This window comes from Malaya genurostris, chromosome 3 (assembly GCF_030247185.1).
Source record: "Malaya genurostris strain Urasoe2022 chromosome 3, Malgen_1.1, whole genome shotgun sequence".
In the NCBI taxonomy this organism is placed as follows: domain Eukaryota; kingdom Metazoa; phylum Arthropoda; class Insecta; order Diptera; family Culicidae; genus Malaya; species Malaya genurostris.
The window spans coordinates 255,592,693-255,620,300 of record NC_080572.1 but is presented as its reverse complement, the minus strand read 5'-3'; the positions used below and the strand labels follow the sequence as shown (position 1 = coordinate 255,620,300).

General features: G+C 37.2%; 4 protein-coding genes across 7 annotated transcripts in view; 2 read left to right on the top strand and 2 right to left on the bottom strand.

Annotated features, from left to right (window-relative positions):
- LOC131436689 (RYamide neuropeptides) overlaps window positions 1-1,045 on the top strand; it is a 44,740-nt gene extending 43,695 nt beyond the window's left edge. The window contains exons 3-4 of the mRNA XM_058605556.1: window positions 12-255; window positions 326-1,045. Of these exons, the coding sequence (XP_058461539.1) occupies window positions 12-255; window positions 326-395 (314 nt within the window). The 3' untranslated portion in view covers window positions 396-1,045. The remainder of the gene's footprint in view (window positions 1-11; window positions 256-325) is intronic.
- Window positions 1,035-3,190, bottom strand: LOC131436688 (methyltransferase-like protein 25B). Its single transcript, XM_058605555.1, has 4 exons — window positions 3,158-3,190; window positions 2,548-3,096; window positions 1,735-2,496; window positions 1,035-1,671 (listed from the first exon to the last, which is right to left on the bottom strand). The coding sequence occupies exons 2-4, from the start codon at window positions 2,959-2,961 to the stop codon at window positions 1,504-1,506; spliced, it is 1,344 nt and encodes a 447-aa protein (XP_058461538.1). The 5' UTR covers window positions 2,962-3,096; window positions 3,158-3,190; the 3' UTR covers window positions 1,035-1,503.
- Window positions 3,191-7,896: 4,706 nt separating this feature from the next.
- On the top strand, window positions 7,897-8,703 carry LOC131435757 (ARL14 effector protein). Of its 2 annotated transcripts, none has more exons than XM_058603936.1 (2): window positions 7,897-8,002; window positions 8,058-8,703. In XM_058603936.1, the coding sequence occupies exon 2, from the start codon at window positions 8,074-8,076 to the stop codon at window positions 8,614-8,616; it is 543 nt and encodes a 180-aa protein (XP_058459919.1). In that variant the 5' UTR covers window positions 7,897-8,002; window positions 8,058-8,073; the 3' UTR covers window positions 8,617-8,703. The 2 variants fall into 2 exon arrangements, with proteins under 2 accessions (XP_058459919.1, XP_058459918.1); XM_058603935.1 differs by having other exon boundaries at window positions 7,904-8,002; window positions 8,046-8,703.
- Window positions 8,704-10,504: 1,801 nt separating this feature from the next.
- Window positions 10,505-27,608, bottom strand: part of LOC131438667 (diacylglycerol kinase 1) — a 332,489-nt gene continuing 315,385 nt past the window's right edge. For all 3 annotated transcript variants that reach the window (XM_058608831.1, XM_058608833.1, XM_058608832.1), the window contains 4 exons: window positions 23,126-23,281; window positions 22,849-23,065; window positions 22,598-22,779; window positions 10,505-22,525 (listed from right to left, as the gene is read on the bottom strand). In XM_058608831.1, coding sequence (XP_058464814.1) covers window positions 22,436-22,525; window positions 22,598-22,779; window positions 22,849-23,065; window positions 23,126-23,281 — 645 coding nt within the window. In that variant the 3' untranslated portion in view covers window positions 10,505-22,435. The remainder of the gene's footprint in view (window positions 22,526-22,597; window positions 22,780-22,848; window positions 23,066-23,125; window positions 23,282-27,608) is intronic.

Here is a 27,608-nt window from a genome sequence, read left to right as displayed (position 1 = left end):
TCTACTTTCAGATGTTGGTGACAAACGGCCGTTCTTTGTTGGCAGTCGCTATGGACGATCACACGTTTATGGCGCGAAGGACCTCAGACAGGTGAATGTGGTACCTCGGAATGACCGTTTTTTCCTTGGCTCAAGGTATGGCAAACGGTCTGACCCACTAACGAAGGAGATCGAAACGGATAACAACAATGGCGCGGAATTCACCTATCTCGCTTGTTTGCACACCGGAGTTTCTAACCTGTACAGGTGTTATGGGTAGGTCACGACAATGTGCTATCAAAATGTGTACTTCACCCTAACTTTCTTGATTCATTTTTAATTCCAGAAAGGAGCGAGATCTTCCAGCGAGTGGCCAAACATATCAGCCATACAACCTAGATTCGTCGGATCAGTAAAATCGCGCAAACCGCTCGCCTCCGATTGCCAACCCTTATCACCACGCTGCTATAAATCAAGAAGAACCATAATTGAAACTCTTATTTATGAGGCATACGGAAAGAATATAAGAATTTTGGTCTGATTGCTGAACAAAAATTCAATCGTTTGAAGTTTTAGTCTTAACTTTCACTTCTGTTTCGAAAACTTCAAACAAACAAATAGGCTGGGTAGTTTTTGTTCAGCAATATGAAACCAAGACGAGCCTTTGGTTAGTTTGAGAATTTGTTTATTGAACCAAATGAAATTAAAAAATATATATATGCCTAACTAACAGACTAAACCAGCACAAGTATGACGTACAGATGGACGTTTGCCTATTTATTACTGATTTTGTTTTATGTATTTGATATTTTTGGGAATTGTTACAAATAAATCCTAATGAAAAGCAAAACGACACTTGATCATGAAATTGTACGGTTATCATCATTAGGGTTATAAATTATAAGTCTGTGTGCATGATCGTCATGTGAATAGTGATCTATACATCAATTCAAACTAAATGCAATTTTATCTTTATCAGCACTGTTCTTAATAAGGCATACAATTTGTCAATCATAAGAAATGCTCTGTAAATAAAAGAAATAGCGCTTTTAGAGTTGTCCAGAAATTAGCTGTTATTGTTTTCGTCTTGTAATGTGAAGGTATGTAAGTTTCTGGTGGAATGATTTCAGAATTTAAAAAGGTTTTAATTAGATTTTCTGAAGATCGATTAATCAAATCGATTATTCTTGGCGGCATCTTGCAACAGATCTCGTGAACATTCCTACATCGAATGGGTGAGGTATCTATCTCCGTAAACAAAAAGGACGCAAGACTGACGATGTTGGCGAAAATACCAGATCAAGGGTGAAAAAAGAAATCACTTCTTTTTTATAAAATAGTTCTTTGTTTATCTTTTAACATTTTCTCCGGATATTACCGTGTTCCTGAGAGCTAGACATAACAGTAAACGAAAGAAAATCGTTTTCATTTCTGTTTTTAAAAAATTAGTACTCCATTGTCCATTGTTCGCCAGAACATTTTTTTTAAGGACTGCGGTCGTATGGTTTATTGACCGCAAGAAAATTATGATTTACTATCGTATTCTTTTTCGGCCTTAATAATAAAACAGCGGGGTGAAAGTTTATCATCCGACAGCTTCACCATGCTTATGCGCATTAAGATGTGCTGTTTGCTTGCTTCTTCATGAATGTAGCAAAGTCGATCCAAGAGAATAATATTCTCACATAGGGGCTGCAATAATATTATGTAGCTTATTATTAATAATATCCAATAGATTAAAAAATAATAATATACCTGTAAACACGTTTGAAGGCACGTCAAATATTCTGCAAATTGAGCACCCGCGGGGTTTTGAGTCAAAAGTTCGTTATAGCGTTTAATGTGATGGTCGGTCCACGGGCAATTGCTTGTGGGATTGGAATTGTGTCGAAGATAATAGTTAGTATACGCATTTTCCGTAAATTGAGTTGAACGTATTTTCTTGGCTGTTACAAATTGTCCTTCGTCTAGCACCGCTTCCACTAGGCTACGTTCAAACATGGCTTTTCCATGAGAATCGTGTTGGTCTTGAGTTAACAGTTTCCATCTGGCAGACGTCTGCTGGCAACCCAATCGCAGGAAAGGTCTACAAAGGAAGTTCTTATCCTTCTCTAAACTTCTACGAAGCTGGTTGCTTAAAGGTATATTTTCGAAAATATTGCAACTGTCACCGGAAACCCTCAGTTTGTGATAGCAGCATGGCATTATTGCTATTTTGGTTATTGATTCGTTTGATAGGAACATTTTTATTGCTGTGGGAGACAAATCTGCGCAAGCATGAAGACCTACGATCATGAATTTAGTGTCCGACTGTTGTGGAAACAACAATGACACTGTTGCATTCAGGTATTCAAACGAATTTTCATCTATGAAATGATGAACGAATTTTACGTTATCGGTTGAATTTGTAAATAACTTTGATTGTCGCTTCTGGCTAGCACCAACTCGAAACGAATCTCCATCGATTCCAAGAACTGTGAATTTTTTCTTTAGGTGTAGATTTTGACTCAAGTAACCCTGTAATTAAAATATTTAATAATGAGGTAAACAAAGTTATGGCATACTTACTAACCCAGAACCAAAATCAAGAAGAATTTCGGATTCACAGCACATTTCTTCTATAACTACAGTCAAGTTTTCTATTTCATACTGTTTTTTAGGACTCAGTCCTTTTAGAAGAGGTTGCTTGGCTGTCGAATAATCAACTTCGTCATATGAAACAACGAGTGAGGCCACAGTGCTGAGAAATAACTTGAAATCACTACTCCAATTCTCATTGACGTATCCTGAAGGTATAAGGTTTAATTCTTTCGTTGTTGCCGACTTCAAGTCGCGGATCCACGATTTTGGAAGTTGGTCTAAAATGCCGGCTTGCACAAATTTGGTGTTGGAGTGCTCAAAAATCCATTTGTACTGACACAAAAATTTCGAGCAATTGGTAAAATATTCACCAAATTTGAAGTGTTCATCAAATTTTAACATCCCAGTTTTTCATTTGAAATGTATATTCGAAATTTTTAAGGCAGTTAGTTACGAATGTTTTATCTGCGCCAAGGAATACATTCGATTATTTATTTTGCTGCAGGATATAGTTCTACATGTGAACGGTCTATCCGTCTAAATAGAAATAAGTAAAATAAAGATAATGACTGTATATATTACTAACTTGTTTATTTACATTGTCAACGAATGAAGCGTTACGCAGTCAGCCAGCGACCAAGAACGCAAATAACTAAAAATCTCGTAGGAAATCTCGAATGGCCTTACTTGCAAATGACAGTTCTCATTGTAAATTTTCGAATATTTTTACGCGATTGTGAACGTTTTCAAAAGGCGGCCCTTAAGCGGCCCTTACACGAGCATTATTTTTGTCATTTTTAATGATGACTAAGTAATGATATATTTCAAATTTGATAAGCGACCCTTACACAAGTCATTAAAAATGTCATTACTAAAAAATAGTATCATTTTAATAATGGTGTAATGGTGCAGTAATGACGAGATTTCTATCAAATTTGAAATACATCATTACTTAGTCATCATTAAAAATGACAAAAACAATGCTCCCCACTTAGAAAAAAACGTTCAACGGTGGTCCTTCATTGGTCCAATACGTTGTATCATTGGTCCAATGAAAGTCCAATCAATCGTTCAACGGGAGGCCAACACGGGTCCTTCGTTTGCCGATTTTGAAACAGACCGTTGAACCGAATGCCATTTTTTTCGTTCAACAAACCCGGCAGACAGAGGTCCATTGTTGAGCCATTTTTAACATGAGGAGTTGGAGCCCCGTTGGACTAGTTTTACTGCAGAATTTCTGAAGTTTTCTCCACTCATTTGTTCAAACTAACAATACATACCTGCACAATACTTCTACTTCACGTAGAATAACAACAAATTTTCTTTCTATGTAAAGGTAAAACTTAATTTTCACACTATTTTTGCAAGAGAAAAAACAACAACAAACCGTTCCAGCAAATTGAACGAATATTTCGTGCAATATATCGTTCAACAAGCGATCAAAAATCAACAAAATTGAACGGCCTGCTGAGAGGGTCGTGTAAGGGCCGCTATTACTTAGTCATAATTAAAAATGACAAAAATAATGCTCGTGTAAGAGCCGCTATTACTTAGTCATCATTATAAATGACATTAATAATTCTCGTGTAATAGGATTGCTATAGATTTTACCGGCCCGGTTGGAAAAATACGGCGCTGTAGTAATCGCTGCCAATAGTGATTAAAATATGGTAAACAAGCAATCGAATATTGTAAATCCAAGTACAGTCTAATTTTATTTATAGTAACGAAGATGTTTTGATCGAAAGTTTGTAAGTAAGTATGATAAAAGCACAGAAAACAGATATTAGGCTTTCTGACAGCTCACTTACAACCACAAATGCAAACGAGATTGGTTTGTTTTCGTCAGGAAACGCATGCTTTAAACATGATTCAGTCGATCATTCAACTTCGGTCAACGTAAAGATTAATTTATTCTTTTTTTAGCCGAATATTGCTACTGTCAAGGATGGCTTTTACCGTATCATAGAACGCTCGCTCGCAACTCTTCCACGATTGAATTAGTGCCATCAAAAAGAGTTGGAAATCATCGCAACAACAAAAACCCGGCATGGCTCATTTAACATAGAATCGACACCAGTGCGAGAGCGAATTTCTCTCGATCACATTTCTGAGAATCAAAGGTTAGCACGCCGCTGTGGGGATCTTCTCTGAAGCAACAAACGGTCGCTTATTCTCGTTTCGCGATCCGATTCTATACAGGCAGTTGATAATTGCGATAGAATCATTTCACTATTGCCGCTTATTCTAACTATATGCATATAATCTTTGTATAAGTTGTGTCTATGAAAATGTATGTGAATGCTCCACACAAGGGTTTTGAAATATTGCAATCTAATATGAGAATCATCAAGTTGAATCATCGACTCGATTTTCTGCGATAATTGTCAACTTGCGATTCTCTCTTGGGAAATTCCACACAGCAACGATCATTATCAGACTGTATTTTTTTTAAGGGCCGTGAAATACTCAGAGTATGAAATTTTCGGCAATCACCAACACTGGCTACTGTACCCGATGTTAATATATTCCGTGAACTTGACGTAGTGTCCCTTCATATGAATTGTGTTACATGTGCCCATTTACCATAAACTTTGCTTTATATATGTGTAGTTTAAAAATTGTTTATAGGAGCGATAAGAGAAAATAATTAGTTAAATAACCGTCGTTTCAAATCCCGAGTTGCTACCAAATTCCGGAACGCACTCGACTGGCAACCCCGATCTCAACGCGTATTGGATCATCCGCCAAAATTGGTAGCAACGAGCCAACGGAAGGGTTCAGCTAGGACCTAGAAGGAGAACTCGCTCTCTTATCTCATGGATGCCAACCAGGACAGATCGTTCTTTTCTGTCGAGCGATAAAACAAGTGCCGGGAAAAAGTTACCGGACCGCGTGGTGATTTATTATACGATAAAAAGCATCGGGTTGGCCCAAATGGTCCGTGATGGCCAGATTATCGTATGTTAGTTGCCCCGGGTGAGATTCTCCGGGCTATGCGCTATCGGTCGAATAAATTACGTGCGCGAAAAGAAAAAAACACCGAGAAGAATCGATTACCGCAAAGGTCCCTTGGACCATAGTGAAGACCGAAGTTAAGAAAAGGGAGAACGGTCTAGTGAAACAGTGTCGATCATGCGACGGGAATCGACTAGTGTCGCGAGTTTGGCCGTGTGATATCGAATAAACCCGGTGTGTGTGCTACCCAATTTAGTATATCGCCCCTCTCCCCCCTCACTCCGCGTAGTGCTTGATCGCTAGTGAACCGGGTGAAAATTGTACCTCTTTGGTGATACGCAACTCTCGGGTACATCGTCTAAGCACAGACTAACAGACATGACAGTATGAGTAAATTCTTTTAAAATTCTTTTTTTTTTACACCCCTTGTGTTATGTGAAAGTTTTTTTACTAGTTGGTTTCCCCTCGTTTGTCAACACCGATCAGCTGCTTGCAGGGATGCCTGATTTCATCAACATATTTGAGAATGAATCGACACAATAAATTATTGGATTACGTTGATAATACATTTAATTTTTTCGCGAAGATAACCATTTATTTGACGCAACGTTGTTCATAAAGACTATTTTTTATTGTGTTGGTAGTTTTCACCCGAAATTAAGTGGCGGCAGACCAGAAGCAAGTAAATATTGTAACATAACGGGTTCGATTTTGTATTCCGTTGGAGGATGAGAAGTAGGCACAATTATGTATATAGTTTTGGCAATATGTATTAAATCTGTATCCTGCATGAAATTCGCATGGACGTAAACAAATCAATACATTACAGGTAATTCTGTATGAATGGCAACTCTGTTGGTAAATGAAAAAATAAACACAGTCTAGATAACAGACAGGATGTTTTTGATAGGGTGACGTGGCGCCATCATGACACATGTGAGTACTGTCCCAAAAAAAGGAATATTCGAAATGACCGGTAAAATGATTGAAGAATCTAATTTGAGTGTCCTGTCTGTTAGTCTGTGGTCTAAGGTTACTAGTCCGTCCTGGCCCAACACCCCAAAACCGATAAAGGACGAGAGTGAGTGCCCAGCCTCCGGTCGATGCAGAGTACACTCGGGCCGGCGTGAAACGGCGGCCAACGTTTAGGAACAGAAGCAGATAGGTGCCCCTGAGGTTAAGTTCGAGGTTCATTTTAACCAAGTAACAGTCGTAGTTACAATTGCTTACAATTAATATTATTGTTCCGTGACCGTTCCATGCCGGTGATAGTCGCCTGATCCTACGTGTGAATCGCTTTTACATATTGTTTTGTTTTTATCAAGAAACGTTTTGGCCACCCATTTCTCACTAGGGCCGCCGTTCATTTTTCATCGGGCATAGAAACCTCAATACAGCCTTGCATATGAACTGTGTGCGAAATTGACTCATTCAGCGTGGCGAACACATGCAGATGTCATCGCGATTACACATCGCGACACTATTTGGGTGCTACTGTTGGTTAAAATGACAAGTTTCTTTTTGTTTTATTACGATCGATTTTTCGTGTGATTTATGCGACAAGAAAAAAAGTTATCTTTTACACCTAGGGAAATCGTGTAGTTGTGTTGTAGTTGGAATATTTCTAAAACAGACAGAAGGATTTTGTTATCGTTCCGGAACGATTGAAAGAACGTTTTGAAACTGTCAGGTGCATATACGGCCGTTTGCAAAATCAACCGAGAAATGTTTTCCTTCGAGGGCAGCGTTGCCAGACATAATCATTATTTTTGAACACCGTTTTATAATGCTGACGAGTAACACGCACGATCCGATTGTTGAAAACAAAACGATTAATTGCCTATCACACTCTCATGGAACACAACACAGCAAATGAGGGTGTTACCATTTTATAAAACCAGCACGTACTAAAATGTGGGTTGCCACCATCCATTCATTGAAATCTGTATATATCTGTAAAGAAAATAGGAAGTCTTTCCCAAATCTGTTTTCTGAACGAAATCAGAGTGTGCCTTAAAAATCTGTATAACTGACAACTCTGTTGCAATGAAGAAATAATTCGATGTCAACATTTCACAAGGTCACATAAACCAATGAAAGTTTCTCTTTGTATTCTCTCTTTTCTTGATATCTCCTTAATTTCCACGTGTACTTGCATAATATTTATGTAGAATGAAAGACAATATTCCCATGTTTCTAACAGTACCAAACATGTAACGAACGTTTGTAGAATTCGCAGATATAGTCGAAAGAGAATGTAAACAAAGAGAATCTGTCAATTGTTTTTAGGCCCTTTTGAAATGTTGACGTCTAATTTACTTTTTGTTTCGTGTGTCACGGTGTTTGCTCCCCGTTCCACGTCTCTGGATTAAATTATAGCACAAGCTATATTTGTCTGCCATTATCATTTGTTTACGGTTACAGGGAGAGGTACTGGTCGGAATAAAAAATTCACATATTTTATAAGATCAAGGCCGTATAATAAGTGAGTCACTGGAAAAAAGTATCACAATAAATTTTTAAATTAGGCGGAATTACAGGTAACAAATCTAAATCATGGACGAATGCGTTGAAATCGAATCCTCGGACGAAGAGCCACAACACGTCGAACGAGGCAGTCGGGAATCGGAACGCATTGGAATATCGTCTGCGTCTTCTTCTCCTCATCCCCAGACCTCAGATCGCTCTGACACACCGGTATCGGCCAACCTTCGCAACTCAAACCAATCGATGAGCCGGGCTCGCCGAAATGACACTGTTGGACAGCTGAAAAAATTGGAAACGGATCCGAAATTTTTAGCGAATTTCAATCCTCAAACATCTCGTCGCGAAAAGCGGAAGCTTAACAGGAAGTCCACCCCGCTCGTTGTGCCCAAGGTGGTGGGAATATACACTGATCGGGGTATACATCGGGAAACCGGTCGTGATTTGTGTGATTGTTTGGACATGAGCTGCCCCGGGTGTCACTTTCCCTGTTTATTGTGTAGTACTACAAAATGTGGCTCACACTGTCGTGTTAACAGAAAGTGGATGTATGAATCGATTGAACATGACGCTAAGGATTTAGTGATTCGAAATAAGCTATTATTAAAGAAATAGTATTTCTATTACCTAGTGTATAGTTTTAGTTCTGTCGATTGAATATAAATAAATAAATATGTGTGATTAATTTTACTATGCATGAAATTGTAGCTTTTTTTTAAATGTTTTGAAAGAGACATCAGTTTAGCTTCCGGTGTAACATTGGAGCAGGTCAATACATGAACTTACACGAATCTACGACGTAACATGAACCTGCCCGCACCACGCAACAAAACCGGCGCTCGCGGTCAAAATCAAACACGCTGATCAATTAGTTTTATGTATTCAATATGAAAGAGAAGCACATTAGATTTTAGTCTTTTATCTGATATCGATTGTAACGTATGTAAAAGACGAAATTGAAACATTTATGCTTCACATAAAATTAGCATTACTACTTGTACACTTAAGTCAGTAATATGACTAGTATAGGTAAGTAATAAAATTTCAATTGCATTTAATCGATTGTTCCTCTTAAAAAAATCGAACTTACTTTAAGGAGTCCGCGTGCATGGTTATCATATTTCAAAATCCACCGGCTGATCCGGATATACTAAGGCATATTATTAATGAATATGACGGAAAAAAATGAATGGAAATTATTCATCCCAAAAAATTAATATGACAGTGTACTTGGGAACCGAAGTAATCGCAGATTACCCTGTTGACTGGATTCGTCAATAGATGCGAATCTCTGGTCTTCTTCTGTATCCTGAGGATGATTGTATCTTTATGCGAACAGTACACTGCACAATTCTTGACATATGCAAATATGATACTGAACATTCAATAAAAGTATTAGGAAAAAAAATTGAAAAACGTGTTTATAATATTAATAATATATTTTCATAAATTAGTGTTCTACTGTTATCAGTATTATACATAAAATGTGTTCATGTATGATCATTATTCTGGATTAACATTAAAAATCACATATGTTCGTTTTATTTTCTATCTTTAAGGATTTCATAAACAAAACAGATTCGATACCGATGTACGTGTTACAGTATTATGCTCATGATTATAAGTTACAGAAACGGGTAACTAAGAGGTTTGACAATAAAGTAATGAGACTGATTCCAAAAAATCCATATTTCAAAAAAATATTCTACAATTCTACCATCCCTTGGGAAACTGATTCCAGCGCGTTTTCGATGCTTCGTAACATTTCTAAAAGGTTTCGACGGAGATGTTCGCGAGTACCCTCGGCACAGCCGCCTAAAAAATCGTAGTTTGACATATCAGGTGAATAAGACGGATGTGCAATACGGCGAGGCCAAAAACTGAGACACACTGAAGGCGATGTGGCATGGTGCGTTGTCTTGAAGATAGTAGACTTACTTTACGTTTTGCCCCGATGACACTCATTCTTAGTGGACAATTCCACGGTTATCAAAAAAGGTAATAACCCTCGTTTTAGTTTTCGACTTGCTCATGCAAGCTTTTTTCGGGCGAGGGGCGTGCAGAGACAACCATTGTGAGCTTTGGCGGTTGGTTCCCGGGTCTTATTGAAAAAAAAAACAGCTATCATCGCCTTAAATAGCTAGATCAAGCAGCGTGGGATCGTTTTATGATTTCAAGGTCGCAGGTTTACCACAAGCGCGACAGCGAAATCAATCTCATTACTTAATTGTCACACCTTGTATACTTTGTTTTCTATTACGATTAATTTCTATTGTTGCATAAAACTATGCTTTATTCCTTACTTTATGTCGTTAGTTTTTCTCTGAATACAATGGTATAGCATATGGACGAATATATTTGTTTCGATTTGACTACTCTAATTTGCGGTAACAATTCGAATGTAAATCCATTTAAAAGCTCTTTTTCATATTATACTATCAGACGTAGAATTAGTTTTTTTTTTCGAAATTCATTTTAATCGTAACTTAATAATGAATCTGTGCATGGGTTTGAACAAATTTAAATCCCAGATATCGAGCAATAGTTTGGTATATATTTATGAATGCTCGTATATTTTTAGCTTCAGTAATAATCAGATAATATTCCACGTCACTATCGAGAACACACACAGAACTACAATAACATAGATCTGAAGGCTAAAAATCATTCAGGGATTAAAATTACGAATTTAGGTTTCAAAACTTTGGATAAATGAGTTCTACAATTTGCTAATGGAAAGAGTTTGTTTTGAATGAATCTAGTAAATTTCGGATGTTAGTTTGTTCCATTAGAAACCGTCCCTAGATCAGACTCACATGTTCCCGAATAATTTACACAGTATTTCTCACTTATTCACTAAGTCCAGGCCCGTACCCAGGATTTAGTTTCGGGAGGGGCCAGCTGAATTCACCAATTCCTGAAGTATCGGAAAAAACGGTTAAAACATCGGTATGTAACTCGCACCGTTTTCTCAGATAATGCCTATTTCACGAACTTATATTCAAATGAAAGGTGTTATTATCCCGTATGAAATTTGATTTCATTGAAATACAACATCTAGGTCCGAAAATGCAAGGTGATGAGGGTTGGAAACTTCAAATCGTCATTAGAAGCAGTGTTGGTGATTGCCGAACATTTGACAGAAGCTGCTATATTGCTCTCTATATTGTATACAACATTTTCAATCCGGTAGAAGATGCTATAAGAACTCGAGTCATTCAATGCATGAACCGCGAGAGAATTTTTCTACATTTCTTCGCTCTACTTTATACTCTGAGTATTTCACGGCCCTTGAAAAAAAAAATACAGTCTGATAATGATCGTTGCTGTGTGGAATTTCCCAAGAGAGGATCGCAAGTTGACGATTATCGCAGAAAATCGAATCGATGGTTCAACTTGATGTTTCTCATACTAGGATGAAATATTTCAAAACCCCGTGTGTGGAGCATTCACATACATCTTCATAGACACTACTTATACAAAGGTTATATGCACATAGTTAGAATAAGCGGCAATAGTAAAATGATTCTATCGCAATTATCCACTGCCCATACAGAATCGGATCGCGAAACGAGAATAAGCGACCGTTTGTTGCTTCAGAGAGGATCCCCACAGCAGCGTGCTAACCTTTGATTATCAGAAATGTCATCGAAAAAAATTCGTTCTCGCACTGATGTCTATTCTATGTTAAATGAGCCATGCCGGGTGTTTGTTGTTGCGATGATATTAGTCTCTCTTTGATGGCACTGATACAATCATGTAAAGAGTGAAGAGTGAGCATTCTTTGATACGATAAAAGCCATCCTTGATTAGAAGTAAAAAAATTTCTAAAATAGAAAAAAATTCTCCACTCGTTTCAAAAATGTTTCAGGTTTTCGGTTCTGGAAGTAGCGGCCATTTCTTTCCATTTACTGTCATGCAATTTCTGTCACATATGTCTCAGACCTTCTAAATGTACACTTATAGAGCACAACAATCGACAAGACCTGTGATGATAGAGATTTCAGTCCGAGGAGCTATCTTAATCCGATTAGAGGATAACGGAAAACGCTAATTGATGACCATACAAATATTAATGCACGCTAATACTTGCATTTCTGTTTTGAGGTGATCCTCCAAAAGTATATTATGACAATCCCCGAAAACAGACATCATGAGGTATTCGTGCCGCTTGAAAAAATTTGAGGTGACTTCAGCCCATTGTCGGGTAATCATTCTGCTCTGGCGTATAATAATGGATCCAGCCAAACATGTATTCGAAGTGCGCTTGCGTTCGTATTTTTAGTCCTAAATAAGTATGTGCGGGATCCTGCGGCAGGATATCTGTCTCATCTGCAGAATATTGCCCAACTATGACCTACTAGCGTACTTTCTTTTTTCGGTCACCCTGTGCAATTTTATATATTATTATTATTGTCGCTTATTTTACTCCGGTTTTAATCTCCATTTTATGTAGTTTTTACACTGACAGTCGCAGTGGAGTTTCGACCATCACGAAACTCTTAAAACCACCATCTACACTATTTTATTATTTTTGTTTTGTTATAACCCAGTTTCCACCCTAACTGCTGTCAAACTATTTCTTTGAAGCTAGTTTCGCGCCTAGTTTCAACATTGTTGAACTGAAAATAGAGTCAGTTTCGAACCTGGTTTTTATATCAGGTTTGTTCAGATCCCCGTTGCTAAATGCGAAATCAACACAATTTCGTTAAAAGTGTTTGTTTAATGAAAATACCCTGGGTCAGTTTTCTAAAGCGAAAATGACATTAGTAAACAGCGGAGAATCGCAGTAGAGTAACATTTGCCGCCGAGTATTCAAAATTGACAAGAACTTCCCACTGAGATAGCGGTTAGAACTCGTTGTACGTTGGGCGTTTGTTGAACGACATCCTGATCGAAATGTTCGTTCAGTTTGTTGGAACTTATTTTTAAATTCCCGCGCTTGTCCAATCGGTAAACTTTTATTCTCTCAACGTTGGCAACACTTTTATACACATTCTGTCAAATTTTGACGCATATCGTACGATTAGTTTTTGTTTGGCGTCTATACAAAGAAGTTGAAAAATTTTAGTGCGGCGATTGGACAATTTTAAAATGAAAATTCCGGTTCTTTTTTTATCATAAGGTACATCGTACCAACGGTTCAACGTATTGAACCAACGGAGGACTCTCTTGTCTCTTATTCCGAATTGCTTTGAAAGATGATTTGAAGAGCAAGGATCGAAACTAGTGGTACTATCTTCCGAAGCTTTTTGGTGTCGCGGACGACGTTGATATTGTGACACGTAACTTTGAGAAGATGATGGAAATACACATTGGACTGAAAGCCGAAGCTAAACGTATCGGACTGGCTATAAATGCGTCGAAAACAAAATACACGAGAGGAAGAGGCTCTAAAGAAAAAACACTACGCATCCCAAAAACGAATATTGATGGACGGTGACGATATCGAGATGGTTGACGAGATAGTGTATTTGGGCTCACTGGCAACCGCCGACAGTGATACCAGCAGAGAAATTCAGAGGCGTGTTTTGACGGGAAATCGTGGGTACTTTGGACTTCGATCGAGTAAAGTACACTACCACACGAAATTGGCCATCATTAGACCGGTTGTTCTCTGTGGTCACGAGACCTGGACTATCTTGGCCGAAGACCAACGCGCCTTAAGTGTTTTCGATATAAAGGTCATCTATGGCGGAGTGCAGATGGAAGACGGACCGTGGAGAAGGCGTATGAATCACGATTGTTGTTTGTAGAATCATCTATGGTACGTACAGAAGAAATAAGAAGACGACAGCGATTGGCTGGACATGTCATAAGGATGCACAAGAAAAAGAGGAGCACAGTGAGCAAAGTGGATCGATCAAGTGGAGGGGGATATACGAAGTATCTGGGCCTTGAGGGGCTGGCGAAGAGCGGCAAACGTGGAAATGTGAAAGCGTTTGTTAGATTCAGCAAAGAACTCCACAGGACTAGGCTGATAGGTAAGGGGAGTACATTTCATTAGCTATTCCTTTCATTTAAATGAACCATTCCTTTTGGTTGGTTGAATATTTGGTAAGACGCATCAGACTTGTTTGAAAAGTATATCAATGTGAAATATAACATTTACACTCTTATCTTCGGTACATAGATCCTGGGTATTGTAAAGAACAATATCGCATATAATATAATAGCCCAGTTAAGCTATGAATCCGAAGTTCTAGATCAAAAGCCTATTATTATTATTATTATTTGCCATTGGAATAACTCCCGTTACTATTAAAATGTACTTCATCCATTGCTTTAAAACATCGAATGACGACCGAAAGCCTCGATAATCGATGAAGAAACGACATTATATGAAATCATTGGAATTCTCTATTAAACCAGGGTACGAAAAGAAAATCGAAATCGAAATTAAAATAAGTATAGTATGAACAAAATAATTTAGAAACCAACTGAACTAGCTTATTTTTACTGCATGGTATCATGACATTATATAAAATCGGAAAAAGAATTTGTGTTCTTTTGATTGTAATATTTTTCTGATTAATGCAAGAAAACGAGCCTCCGACAAACTGATTCTATAGATTCCGAAGTATGAAAGTAAAAATCATCCCTGACATAACAGTTTTTTTAACTATTCATAATTTTGACATGTTTTGATATTTTATGTTAGGAATAATTTCAAGAAAACTACTGTAGGTAAGGTAAACCATGACGATGAGAAAAGAAAACATTTTATCTTAATTTTTTGTATGCTCTGTATCCCTACTGAAAGTTCCCCGTTTGGTCCGAAAGTGTGATTTTGATATTCAAAGCTATGTATATCTGCTATTCTAGCAATAGATCATAATGAAACTTAAATGATATTGGCAAAAAAATCTGAACTATTTACTATAATAGCAATGAAAAAGAGCAATTTAATTTACTCTTGTGCTAACACGCATTTCCGCATACCAAACAGTTAGTGGGCGTATTCTTGTACACAGCTATGTCTTCCGTAACACAGTGTTCACACAACGTCTACCTTTTTACCTAGTACTTTTCTTTGCTAAGCAATACAATAGAGATGCTTGGTTTCATATTCGGTATGTTTACAATATAAAAAACAGTATTTAGGCCTGAAACTACTATTCAGAGACATTCGGCTGCTTCCGTGTCATCTTTGTTTGATATAATAAAAACTAAGCGGTACCGTACTATTTAACAAATCAAGGAATATACAGGTTAGTATTCTGCTCAAACCATTCAGAAAGTGGTTCACTTTGAGGTTTTTGTTTGTCAGCAAACTAAATTATGCATAACAAATACTTTTCTTAGGTGTACACATTTTGATTATTTTCCCCTATATCTTTGAATCGTAGTCTAGTTTTTACTAAAATAGTAGTATATTCTTAATTTATATAGTAATACTTGTTTTTCCTTATCAGACTACTTTAGAATTTTATGTTCTTACATCATCCATATATTAATTACTAAGAATACTTTTTCTCTAGGGACGAAAGTTTGTATCCTTAGTAATTATGCAGATGCGTTATAATACCATGTTTGAACTCTACTATGTACAAAATGTTCAATATGTCATTTGTTAACTGCTACTGTGATGTCTCCGAAGCAGAAATAATATGATTTAATGCATATTGTATGCATTTATAATTGAACAATCATTCTATGATCTGCTTTAAATTGTTGATTTTTGTAGAAATGTTGAAACCATGTATAGTTAAAATAATGTCGTACTTATGTATCATTTTTTTTCAATTCATTAAATATGTATTAGTTAATTCTCGGTGCATCGTATATAAAGTTAGAGTCACTTATTTCGAGCACATTTCATTTTCTTGTACATAGAACAGAGAAGAAGACTGGATATTTTCGAATATGTTTTTTTATCGACTAGGTGACACTAAGTGAAAAAGGTCAGCTGGTACAAATATGGGTTTAGTAACTCAATTGTTGTTAAAATGTTTGTTCCACAACTAGGCAAGACACAGAGCAACCTGTTGTTTTTGTACCTAAAGATTGCAATCCTTTCCACACGACACAGCTGAGCTCAATCCAGAAATATTGGGCTTTTACGAAGACACAAGTTCGACGAACCCCAAGGGTGTTGTAAAATTATCTGTATTTATTGAAAGGGTGGTTAAATTTGTTAAATCAAAATGACCCAAAAAATGCCTAAACAAGCATGAACAGTTTCAAGGTAATTTTTTTCGGACATGATAGAAGATGCTCAATGACGTAACAAACATAACAATAATAATATAATTTAGCCCCTGAAAGTTTGAAAGTAATTGTACTTTAATAGAATTTTCGGGAACTATATTTGTGTGTCTCTTCTTTCATCTAACAAAGACTGTACTGGCTACTTCAACGCGCATCTCCAGCGTATTGGACTCGCGGAGAGCGGTCTATGCGCTTGTGGCGACGGTTATCAGGACATCGAGCATGTCGTATGGACGTTTACGGAGTATCGCGACACCAGGTCTTTATTAAAGGACTCCCTAAGGGCCCGAGGTAGACCACCTGAAGTTCCGGTCCGAGATGTGTTGGCTAGTCGGGATATCTCTTATATGTTTCTTATATACCAGTACCTCAAACACATTAATATACAAGTGTAATCTGTTATACCTCGCTCAGAAAGTATAATCTCCACCTACAGGTTCGACACTAACATCCGCCCGATTCTCTCGATCCCCGTCCCTGTCCACCGTCTTCATTGGAACTAACAAGATCTTTTTTTTTGTCACTAACTTTTTCGTTCCCCCTTCCCCCGTCTCTTCACCATCTCGATGGTAACTAATTAGATCTCTATCGTTTTAGACATTTTGTTCCCACGCCCCCTTTTTACTCCGTTTTTCGCAATATTTACTTCTCCTTCATTCTCTTCCGTAACATGACCAGCATTCCGTCGATGATCAGCATGCGGGCCACCCGCGGGCCTTCGTAGCCTGGGGTTGTTTCCCGCGGACCCACACGGACCGAAGGATGCGGCCAACATGGATATTCACCAACGCCATAAGGAAGTCCCTCATGCAATATTCAATTCACCGGCCACTGCCGATCGCCAGCGAAAAGCTGAATTCTCGAGAATCCGCTACCCCGATACTACATTGCATAATGATACTATTCTAGTTTTAAGTTAGTCGTAATTAAGATTATAAAAAAACCTTTGGCATCTTAGAGCTTAAGCAGTGTGCCTAAAAATATATTATACAATTGAATAAAAAAAATCGAACGTGTGTTTACTTTTACGAGGAGAATGAAGTGTTGTGTTGTACATTGTGGTCGCAATCTAAACATTTTTTAATAAAGTGATTTGAAGCTTCGTTTGAAAATAATAGAAGATAAAAAACAACCCAAAAAAAAATTCAATAGCAGAAATATACTCAGTTAATTGTTTTGAAACGTTATTAATTATAAAAATAATTCATTCATCAAAACATTTTCACGTTTGTTTCAAATCAAAGACAGATAAAAAATTTATATGAGATTAATATATTTTTCGCTGCATAAAAAGTTATTAAAAAATCTGTAAACATGGCAACACTGTAACCGATACGTAAAGTTGGTATTTATTCAACAGGGCGAAGAAGACGAGAAGGGTGACTCGGAAGGAAGAATAAGAAATAATAGGTATAAATAGGTTTCAACGGACTACACAAACCATTGATGCTAAGAACTTTAAGGCAGTGAACTATTTCGCGATTAATTTTTTGTTGAAATCTGACACTTGAGCGGTTATTTGTGTCGAGTAGTTAAATTTAACTAAAACTAAGGCCCATTTCAAAGTTGTTTGGGTTTGTTTTGCACTGGAGATAATTTTACTAAAGAACTAAAGAGCCGGAAAAAAAATCGTCGATCTGTCAAAAATAACCATGCTTTTGAGCAGGGTTATTTTTGACAACATCAAAATAACCGCTCGAGTGTCAGATTTCAACCAAAGGCTGAAACTAACCGCGAAATGGTTCACAGCCTAAGAACTAAGAACCGTTCCAAAACTGGGCTCGAACATACGACAATTAACTGGTAAGAGCAGTTTTCTATGAATTGAACCGCCAATCCGCGACATTTGGTACACTTTGAGCCATTTTCTCCACAGATAAATACAAACACATACTAGATTCGATATAGTTTCAAAATAAAGTTGCAAGTGATGAGCTGTTCATTGAGAAGAAACATTTTTTGTCAAACGATCAAACATCGGGTATCGGGTAGAATTGAATTAAATACAATACTTATTTCAAAATTTAAAAAGCGCCCTTTTTATCAATTTTGTTCGGTATACAATATGTTACATAATAGCGTGGCCATTGTTACGTACGGAAAAAATCGCGAAGATAATTTTTTTCTATGATATGAAGTTCAGTTGGTTGAATTAGCCGATAGGCGAATGCAGTCACTCCAAATACAAATTATATTACGGAATACTTCGACAAATTTTCAAGGACACATTTTGCATCGTGCGGTACACTGTCATGATACACTGTCAGAGTGACAATGTACTTTATCGAGTTATCAAAGTGCCGGTGATATTTAGACTGATTGTCGCAGTTTAATACAGCAACGATAAACATAAACAAACAAGTTTGTTTTGCACCGTATCAACTAGCATAAAGCGTTGCCAGAAACGATCTCCTTCCACATTTTCAAACTATCGCAATGAAAGGGAGTAATTTGCTAGGCTTACTTGTTCAGGCTGTGAACCAAACATTGGCGGTTCGTTTGTATGGGACTTAGGGGTATTATTATTTGTATTTGGTCACTCTTCGACCACTGCAATCAAGTTAACGCAACTAGCGAAACGCTTAGTTAATTTCGTGCAGAAGCAGAATAACTTCACTGGTGATTCGAACGAAGTATTTTTTATCGTCGCATAAAAAAGAATGCTACTACCAAATACTTCGGAAAGTCGCAGTAATTCGTAAGCAAGTGGGTAAATAGGGTTTTTATGATATATAGAATTCATAGCAATTACAGTTGTAAGCAGTTTGAATAGATTTAAGTCATACAAATGCTTTGATTTCGAAAGAAACCGTAATTTTCCGAATAAAAATATAATCATACCATGTCATATTCGACCGATTATTTTGCCAAGAACGAGCCGCGGCAAAATGTCATGTTGTACACGGAGCTCGTTTATGAAATAATATGGCGAAAACTTTATGCAAAGTATACTTCTACGGTGTCAGGCCACAATTGAAGCTGAAGGAAACTGGATTTGCTACTGAGTTATTTGAATTTAGTGTTTACAGTCAATTAAACAACAAATGTGCGACATAGAAAAATATATGTTACTACCTTGATCAAAATGTTCCCGGAATCACTACCGTGTGGCACTCTCAGTCACCCGATTAGATTTTTTTTGGGTTGCCACATATGTCATTGATTTTCTTACAAATTTTCAGATTGATACCTGGGCATTTGTAACAGTTACACTGTATTGAGTACATCTGCGATTGTGCGTTTCCTCGACTTTGTACAGTTTTTAAAATGGAATTGAATTTGCAACAATAAGTTTGCATTAAATTTTGCGTTTAAAAACGGTTTAAAAGGTGCGATGACATTGCAAATGCTGGAAAAGTGTTTCGGTAACGATACTCTGAAGAAAATAGTCGTTTATCACGGCGTACACCGAATGAGTTGTGACCGAGAAAAACACGTCGTTTTCAGTCGAAAAAGAAGGCGATGCTCACAGCTTTCTTTGAACACAAGGGTGTTGTGTATTATAAATTCCTTCCACAAGGCCAGGCCGTCAACAAGGAGTATTATTTGGGCGTTTCGAAACGTTTGCGTGAAGAAATTCGTCGAAAATGGAAACATTTGTGGGCAAACAACCCGTGAAACCACGATAACGCACCGTCACACAATGCCATCGTTATCCGTGAACATTTGGCTAAAAACGAAACGAATTCCATTCAACAACCACCGAATTATTCTGATTTGGCTCCCTGCGACTTTTTCCTATTCGGTCGACTCAAGAAACTGCTCCGTGGAACGCGTTTCAGCACCCGAGATAAGATTATGGAAAAACCGCAGATGGCTCTTATGGCCATACCGAAAACTGAATATAAAAAATGTTTCGAGGATTGGTTCAAGCTCAGGCATAAGTGTGTTGTAGTCGATGGGGAGCAGAGCTAATAAAACTAATTTTCATTGATCTAAAATAGACGAAAACGACAGGAAATTAATCACTCTCAGCTTCTCTTGCTATGAGAACGAAGTCCAGGTGCAGTCAATGACATAAGCGGAGCAGTAGTTTCAAAATTGTGTTCTTTCTTTCATTGGCCCTTTCAGCCATTTGCTGTTTTCAGTGAAAATCCCATAGTATACAGTGTCAGTATTCAACCAAAGCTATGAGAATCGAAAACTGATAGAAAAAGATTTTACGATTACTTTTACCTGTCGTTGCTCGAATTTGTAGTAGTTTGGTTTCCAAAGAGCTTCTGGGATGTAATTACTTCGATTTGTCATATTTTAGTAACTCTTTATAGCCAAGCGTCACAGATTTTCAATGCATCGGTGAAAGAATGAGAATTGAAATTCTGCTGAGGCTCCCTGCAGCAGCGATGCCAGATAGTAGTAGCAGCGCTGCCAACTATACCGATTTCTCGGTATTTATACCGATTTTTGGACTCGATACAGGAATACAGATATGCTCTCTCAAAATACCGATATTTCAATTTTCATACAGATAAATACCGATTTTCAGTTTTTGTGTTGGATTCCATAGGGGTAAACCAGGTCGAGCGACCTTTTTTTTTTTTTTGGTCGCAAAATCAGTTTTCGCACTAAATTGATGTTTGATTTTTCGAGAAAGATATTGTACAGATAGTTTTTTTCGCCAAATACAGATTTTTGGAAAAAACAGTTGACAGCACTGAGTAGTAGTATCATTTCCATAGATTGGCATTGCTATTGAGAATGCATGAGAATTTTAAGCTCTGATGGGGAGTACTTTGAAGGGGATATATCGATTTTGATAAATAATCTTGTATTTTCAATTTTCTGAATATATTCCAGGACCTTTTTGTTCAAGGTAGTATTTATCAATGTTCACGTTTTTATGTACCAGACTGTATAAAACATAAGATGACAACGCTTACAATTCTTTTTCAGACTTTACTTCGAAGTTAGGCAGCGTCTAGATGGCTTGTTAACGATATTTCATTTACTCTGCAGAACAAATCAAAAATACTAACAATTTTTTTTAATATGCATGATTGGAAGATCTGAGTAACTTGAAGGGAAACAACGTTGGAAACTTAGAAATTTTCACTAGGACAATTGAACAAAGTTGGCGGAATACTTTACTTCACGGAATGTACTTAAAATTGTATTTTACCGCATGTTTCACTACGAACAATACGTTACATTGCGCAGCTGAATGTCGTGTCTCCATGGAGACAAAATTATATGAAAAAATTGCCGTTTAAAATATAAATACAGATTTAATAAAGGTTTATACGCATAACTAAAACCACCACACATCCAACCGACCTTTCTTACTCTTTAGCTTGAATCGTCACTTAAATTTATATTAAAGCACATAAACCGAGCATATCCCCTACTCTTTCGAGAAGTGTTTCTATTAGAATAATGATATCAATTGTAGTTCACATCAGTATAAGCGTAATAGCATAATAACAGTAATAATATCTTGTTTTACGTTTGCCAGTAACAGATACTATATACTCAAACACAGCCAAATAGGACTTTCAGTTTAAATCCGTAAATACATATATGGTTATTATTACTCCTTCACTCTCAGTTCGCACTCTTTCAAAATTCTTGGTAAATCTATATTCAACATAGTTAAAATTATCCACCTACCATAACGATTATTTTGCTACTGTTTGTTTTGATTCGCCCTACGAGAAAAAGCAATAAAGTTCGAATAAGTTTGGATTCATGATACGAGTTTGTAAAATTGGGTGATCTCCCTGAGGAGCATTTGGTAGGATTCGTTTTCTATCGTTTTAGGTGGTGCACTTTGCTAGTCTAATTTTTACGTGCTAACATAAATATGTAAATATACGCAGAAGGGAAAATATGTTTAGTCTTAGAGCAATTCATTTCCTTCGGTTTATAAACAGAATTTCGATACGAAATTCTGTTATAATAAAGTTATTTGTTGTTGCTTCTTTTTTTTCTAATCGGTAGATGTTTGGTAAAGCATCTTTCTACAGACTGGTATTTAAGGACTTCATTGAAAATGGTATATTTGTATATATTCTGGGTAAAAAGTTTACTAATCTGATCTGGATTTTTTGGTATTGGTTCCTGATTAAAGCTATTGTTCAGTTGTCGATATTCTGCTTTCGTGTGTATTCGCAAATCGCAACACGATTTAGGATATTCTAGGAGGCTGTTGACGACGCGTTTATGCGTCGGACAGGCTCTGCTAGGCGTCGATAGCTGGAGTATCCGTGTCGGGTTTCTTTGATAGTCATCTTTTCAGGAAATTAAAGAACCCACCACTTTTCTCAGATCGCGGTGCCATTAGCATTGGAACTTGATTTTTATGAGTTAGTCGAATCTGGTGATGAAGAAAAAAGTTAGAACCGCTTTGCATACTAGGGAACATACTGACAACTATTTACTAACTCACCGTGCACGGTACTTGCATCCAGGGCTCTCCGTCAATTTGCATTGGAAAGGTTTTTTTAGTAGTAATCACGACTTCACTACATTGTGCCAATCGTCTACCGGATGCCCGGAGACCCGTTCGAACTTGTCCCATGTGAAGACAGTTCTCCAGTCCAATAACTTCTATTCGACGATCTCCAATATCTACAAATAAGAAACGTAAACATAGTAAAAATTGTAAACATTGAATAAAATCGTGATGATCTTTTTTACCTTGAATCGCAATTGAAAGATCCACCGAATTGAAACTATTCGCCGATAGTTCCTTATCCGAGCTTTTCAGCTTCTTACGAAACGGACCCTTCCGCATCCGCTTCTGAGACAAGTGTTCGCCCCACAAATTTGAGCCTCCGTGGGTGTACGGTATGTTAAGTAGAGCAATGCCTTGCAGTTGTGGTCCGTTGGCCAATTCCAACGATACTCCATCACACTGTAAAAAAAATTGCATTATAGTTTGTGTTGAAGTCGAACTAAAGTTGATATAAAAAACCATAATTTCTAGATTCTCGTGAAGATTTTTGCACGATGCAGCAAAAGTTTCCGATGTTGCGTATTCAAAATACCACAATTTGTTTTTCATGCGACTGTTGAATTTATGTGGATTTTTTTCTCGCTCCAGGTGAAATTTTACGCAGATGGCAGCATCCTGCAAAATAAAACATTGTTTAAGAGCTTATTGTAAATAATTCAACCAAAAATACAGTGTAGAATCGATGTCGGAAAAAGACACTGTTTATCTTGTTCCTTCCATTACTTGAGAAGAAAAATGTTTTGAGGTAGATCCAAATAGTTTGTCGTTTACCCTCCCACATTAGGATTCGGCTCCTAATTTGCAAAAGCAACAACACATTGTTTCACGGTTACAATATTGCGTAGCAGACGTTATGGCGAGGAACATTTTCTAGCTCAATTTCACGTCTTGTTTGATAGAAACGCAATCCATCGTAAAAAAACATTACAACAAGATCGACTCCTACAGCTATAATTGATACAGCTCAAACTAATTTTACCGAACAGAAAAATTAACTGCACAGGAAAAAACAATGAAATTTACACGACAGGCAAATCAATGGTACTATGAAATAGCCATCAGTTGAATCGAGAATCATGATCGATGTAAAATCAAATTGAAATGCAATCAATATTGTTTAATGAACAAGACCGTATATTTAAAAAACTAATAACTGTAAAGTAACTTTCCATTCAATTGTCTGCTCCAAATATGTGCATGAAAATTGATGTAAATTCACAAAATATTTTCATCTCTGTGTTGTTTGTGTCCTACAAAAATCACACATGGGCGAATTTTCAATTGCAAATTGTTTGTTTCTCCATACTAAATCTATTCTGGAAAACTAGAAATAATGGAAAAATGGAGATGATTTCTGAGAGTGCGTGTAGTGAGACTTTTGAATTATATTTCGCGTGGAAACCTTATTCGTCGACATATTATTTTTTCTAGGTTGATGCCAAGTGTTACGTCAAAATATTCATTAGTGTTAAGTATACGTCTGTTGTCTGTAGTATTAAAAGTGCAATCGGAGATTTTTACAATAAGTGATATTATTCAACAATGAAATTCCAATAAATTTTATAAAAGGCCTTTGGTGATAATTGTATCTCGCGAGCAAGTGTTTTTGATTGGTACAAGTTGTTCAAAGAGAGTCGAGAACGCGTTGACGACGAACCACGTCCAGGACGGCCATCAACATCAACTGATGATATAAACACGTCAATAAAATCAAGAAATTGGTGCTCGAGAATCGACGATTAACAGTCAGAGACCTTACTGGGATGGTTGGAATATCGGAAGGATCAGTGAAAACCACTTTGAAAGATCATTTGGTCATAAGAAAAGTGAAAGCACGAATGGTTCCAAAATCACTCATTGATTCTTCGTGATGTTTTTGCCAAAAATTCAATCAATTTCGTTCTGTAACCACCAATTCGCCTGATTTAGCTCCTTGTGATTGTTGACTATTTGGCCAACTCAAACGACCGCTCCGGGGAAACCGTTTTGAGTCAATTGAAGACATCAAACGTGAATCCCGAAGTAGCAAACATTGTTCTTGTATTGCCTTTCTTAACTCTTCTCGCAACGATTGTGACATTGGAAAAGCGCACTTTGTTTGTATGATGTGAAACAAGTTTCTTGTTTGATATGTTTCACTGCAGTAATATTTGTTAAGAAAAAGCCGGAAATGAAACTGTTCAAATGAACATAGTGTACAGTCCGTTAACAAAACCGAGGTAAAATATAATCCTTCCAGGTTTTAGAGTTGGTTTCACAAGCCGTAATATGAATGATTTTCACATTCGTTAAAAAATACGTGAAATCACTTGTCTAACATATCCAACAAAAATAACCGTTCTGAAGCAATCGTGAAACATGCCAATTTTAACATGTTTTAATTGCTACTTGGGTCGCTACGCACATTGAAGGCTATCCCGGAAATTGACTTTTAAAACTGTTTCGAGGATTGGAAAAGACGTTGGTACAAGTGTCCGGGTTCAATGCATAGGGCGCTGGTATTACAAGCCAGTAGTCATATGTTCGAGCCCCGACCTGGAAGGATTCATAGTGTCAGTAGGATCGTAGCAATGATTCTGTACGCTAAGAATCGGCTGCGAAGTCTGTTGAAGCAGATAGGCTAAATTCCACAAAAGGGATGTAATATCAAGACTTTGATTTGGCCGTGCACACCACAAGTGGCCGGGGGATTACTTTGAGGGAGACGAAAAAGATTTGGAAGAATAAATAAAGTATTTAGAAATTATGAACAAAGTCTTACTATTTTTTGCCCACAGCAGTATAATGATTCTGTGGTACTCGTCTTTTATCGTTTTTGACTCATGAATGCGAACAAGATATTTTATTGGGGTATCAACTAGCATAATATACAAATTGAAATAAATTTAGGTACTTCCGGAATCGGAATCCGGGGACAACTTACATAACCTAAAAACTTACATAACCTAAAAAACTTCAGTTCCACCGTTTTACAATTCCAAACACCACCACCTTTTTATTTGAATCAAAGTTTGTGAAAATTTGTGTGCTATATGGGTGATTTTGACTACTATTTCTGACACTTCTGGAACCAAAATTTGGGAACCGGTATTGTCAAAGTCATTAACGTTTGGCCACCAACTGACATAACCTACTAATTGGAATAGTTTTGAGTCCAATTTAGAACATTTTTTAAATTATTTATTGAAACTTGTGTTAAAGCCATAAAGCAGTCTTGAACTTAATTTTACAACTAACAAACAACAAACGAAGCGAAAAGACGAAAATGAATGAAACAGCGAAAAATGAGGCGGAAAAGCATCGCCCAGGTGAAGAACTCGAACCTTCACCCTTCTCCTTACCATGCAGGATGCTCCACCAGATACACTACTCTGGAACATGTGTAAAACACACTTCAGAACTCAACAGATGAAATGGTGCTGAACTTGTCCATAACTATTCAGCAGGACGCTTTGAGATTCTTTATTTTGACTTGTGTTGTAACACAATAATATGGCTCAACTAGGGTAATGGTACTCCCATTCATCTCAGCTCCATTAGTCATTTCATTTACGAAAACCATTAGTTAGAGTGAGATTGGCTACCTCTTTAAGGGTAAGAAAAACATAGTTTCATTCCTTTGAGTTTTCGTGTTGGTAAAACAACCATTAGGAACATTTTTTAACTGGTTTTTTCTGCAACATTGCTTCTTAGAGCCGTAGCAAATTTATTGTATCCGATTTTATTACAATTCGTTGATTGAAAGTCGTGTAAACCATAGTAAAGTAACATGGCGACCACCCGGCAGTGTCGGGCCCAGTAGAAACTGCCGGACGCCGAGCCGCTGTACGAACGACGACTCTTGAAGATTCGTATGATTTTATTATGATGTAAAGCAATTCATTTACTTAGCCAAATTTTTATTTAATACCCAACGAAACACAGATTAAGGATCGTTATATAATATAATGGGATTACGGAAAACGAAAGTTTTTCAAACCAATCTCCAATCACTGGAATGGTTCTATCATTTTAGCTATCCTGGGATTTGATTGAACAGAGCGTCGTCCCATGGCCGATTCAGATCTATTTTCAATCTTACACGTCCGCAAGCTACAAGCCAAAGTACATCATACTTGGCTCACATTTAGGCTATTCCTCCCTCTCTCCTCGAATCGACTGAAATATTCGATCAATGTTGCAATAGGTAGAAAATTATGAAAAACTTCCGCTCTGATGAGAAATCCGATTCTACAATTCTTCACAAACTAGCATACCCATAGAATTAAAAAAATTGCTACGACCATAATTAACCCACTTCGACAAAACCATGCGCATGTCCCTCGCATCGTGGATCTCGCGGTAATTCAAGTCGTAGTAAAATACATACACTCCTAACAAAGTGCGAATAATTCGGCGTCAATACCCAAATATGTCTCCAGCATCGGATATAACATCGCAACGATTATATGATATATGTGACATAACAAAGAAAGTTAACAAAAGCATCTGCTGGAATTTTTGTATCCAAATTAAAATGCTGCCGGGCGTGGGATGCATCCGAGGTGGTAGCCCTAAGAGCATGTAACATGACTTGTTCGATAAGGGAACTGTAAAACAACCATTTTACTTGTGGAACATAAAGAAATTAGCCATGCATGTAAAAGTTACCATTTATCCGATGGAGTGAACTTATCGAACGGAGGAGGTTGATTGAGAGTTTCGCGTTCTTTGCATAAGCTAGTTTGGTACTGACATTGTGTTTCAGAGCTTCCCACAGGCCACAGACAACATACTTGCCAAGAAAGTCTAGCGTAAACGGAAAGAGCATAGCGTACCGAACGTAAGTAGGTAAAATAGGGCATCACCTTTAGCATTCGAGTCTTTCCCAGTGTTGCGAAAATATCAAATAATCAAATCTCACCGCTGCAGAAAATCATGCGCGATTTTCGACAGCGATTAT

Coding starts and splice junctions, on each gene's coding strand:
- LOC131436688 (XM_058605555.1), bottom strand. CDS start 2,961: ATGTTAAAATTTGATGAACACTTCAAATTTGGTGAATATTTTACCAAT. Junction 2,497..2,547: donor TTGATTTTGGTTCTGGGTTA/GTAAGTATGCCA, acceptor TTTTAATTACAG/GGTTACTTGAGTCAAAATCT. Junction 1,672..1,734: donor GCCTTCAAACGTGTTTACAG/GTATATTATTAT, acceptor ATATTATTGCAG/CCCCTATGTGAGAATATTAT.
- LOC131435757 (XM_058603936.1), top strand. CDS start 8,074: ATGGACGAATGCGTTGAAATCGAATCCTCGGACGAAGAGCCACAACAC.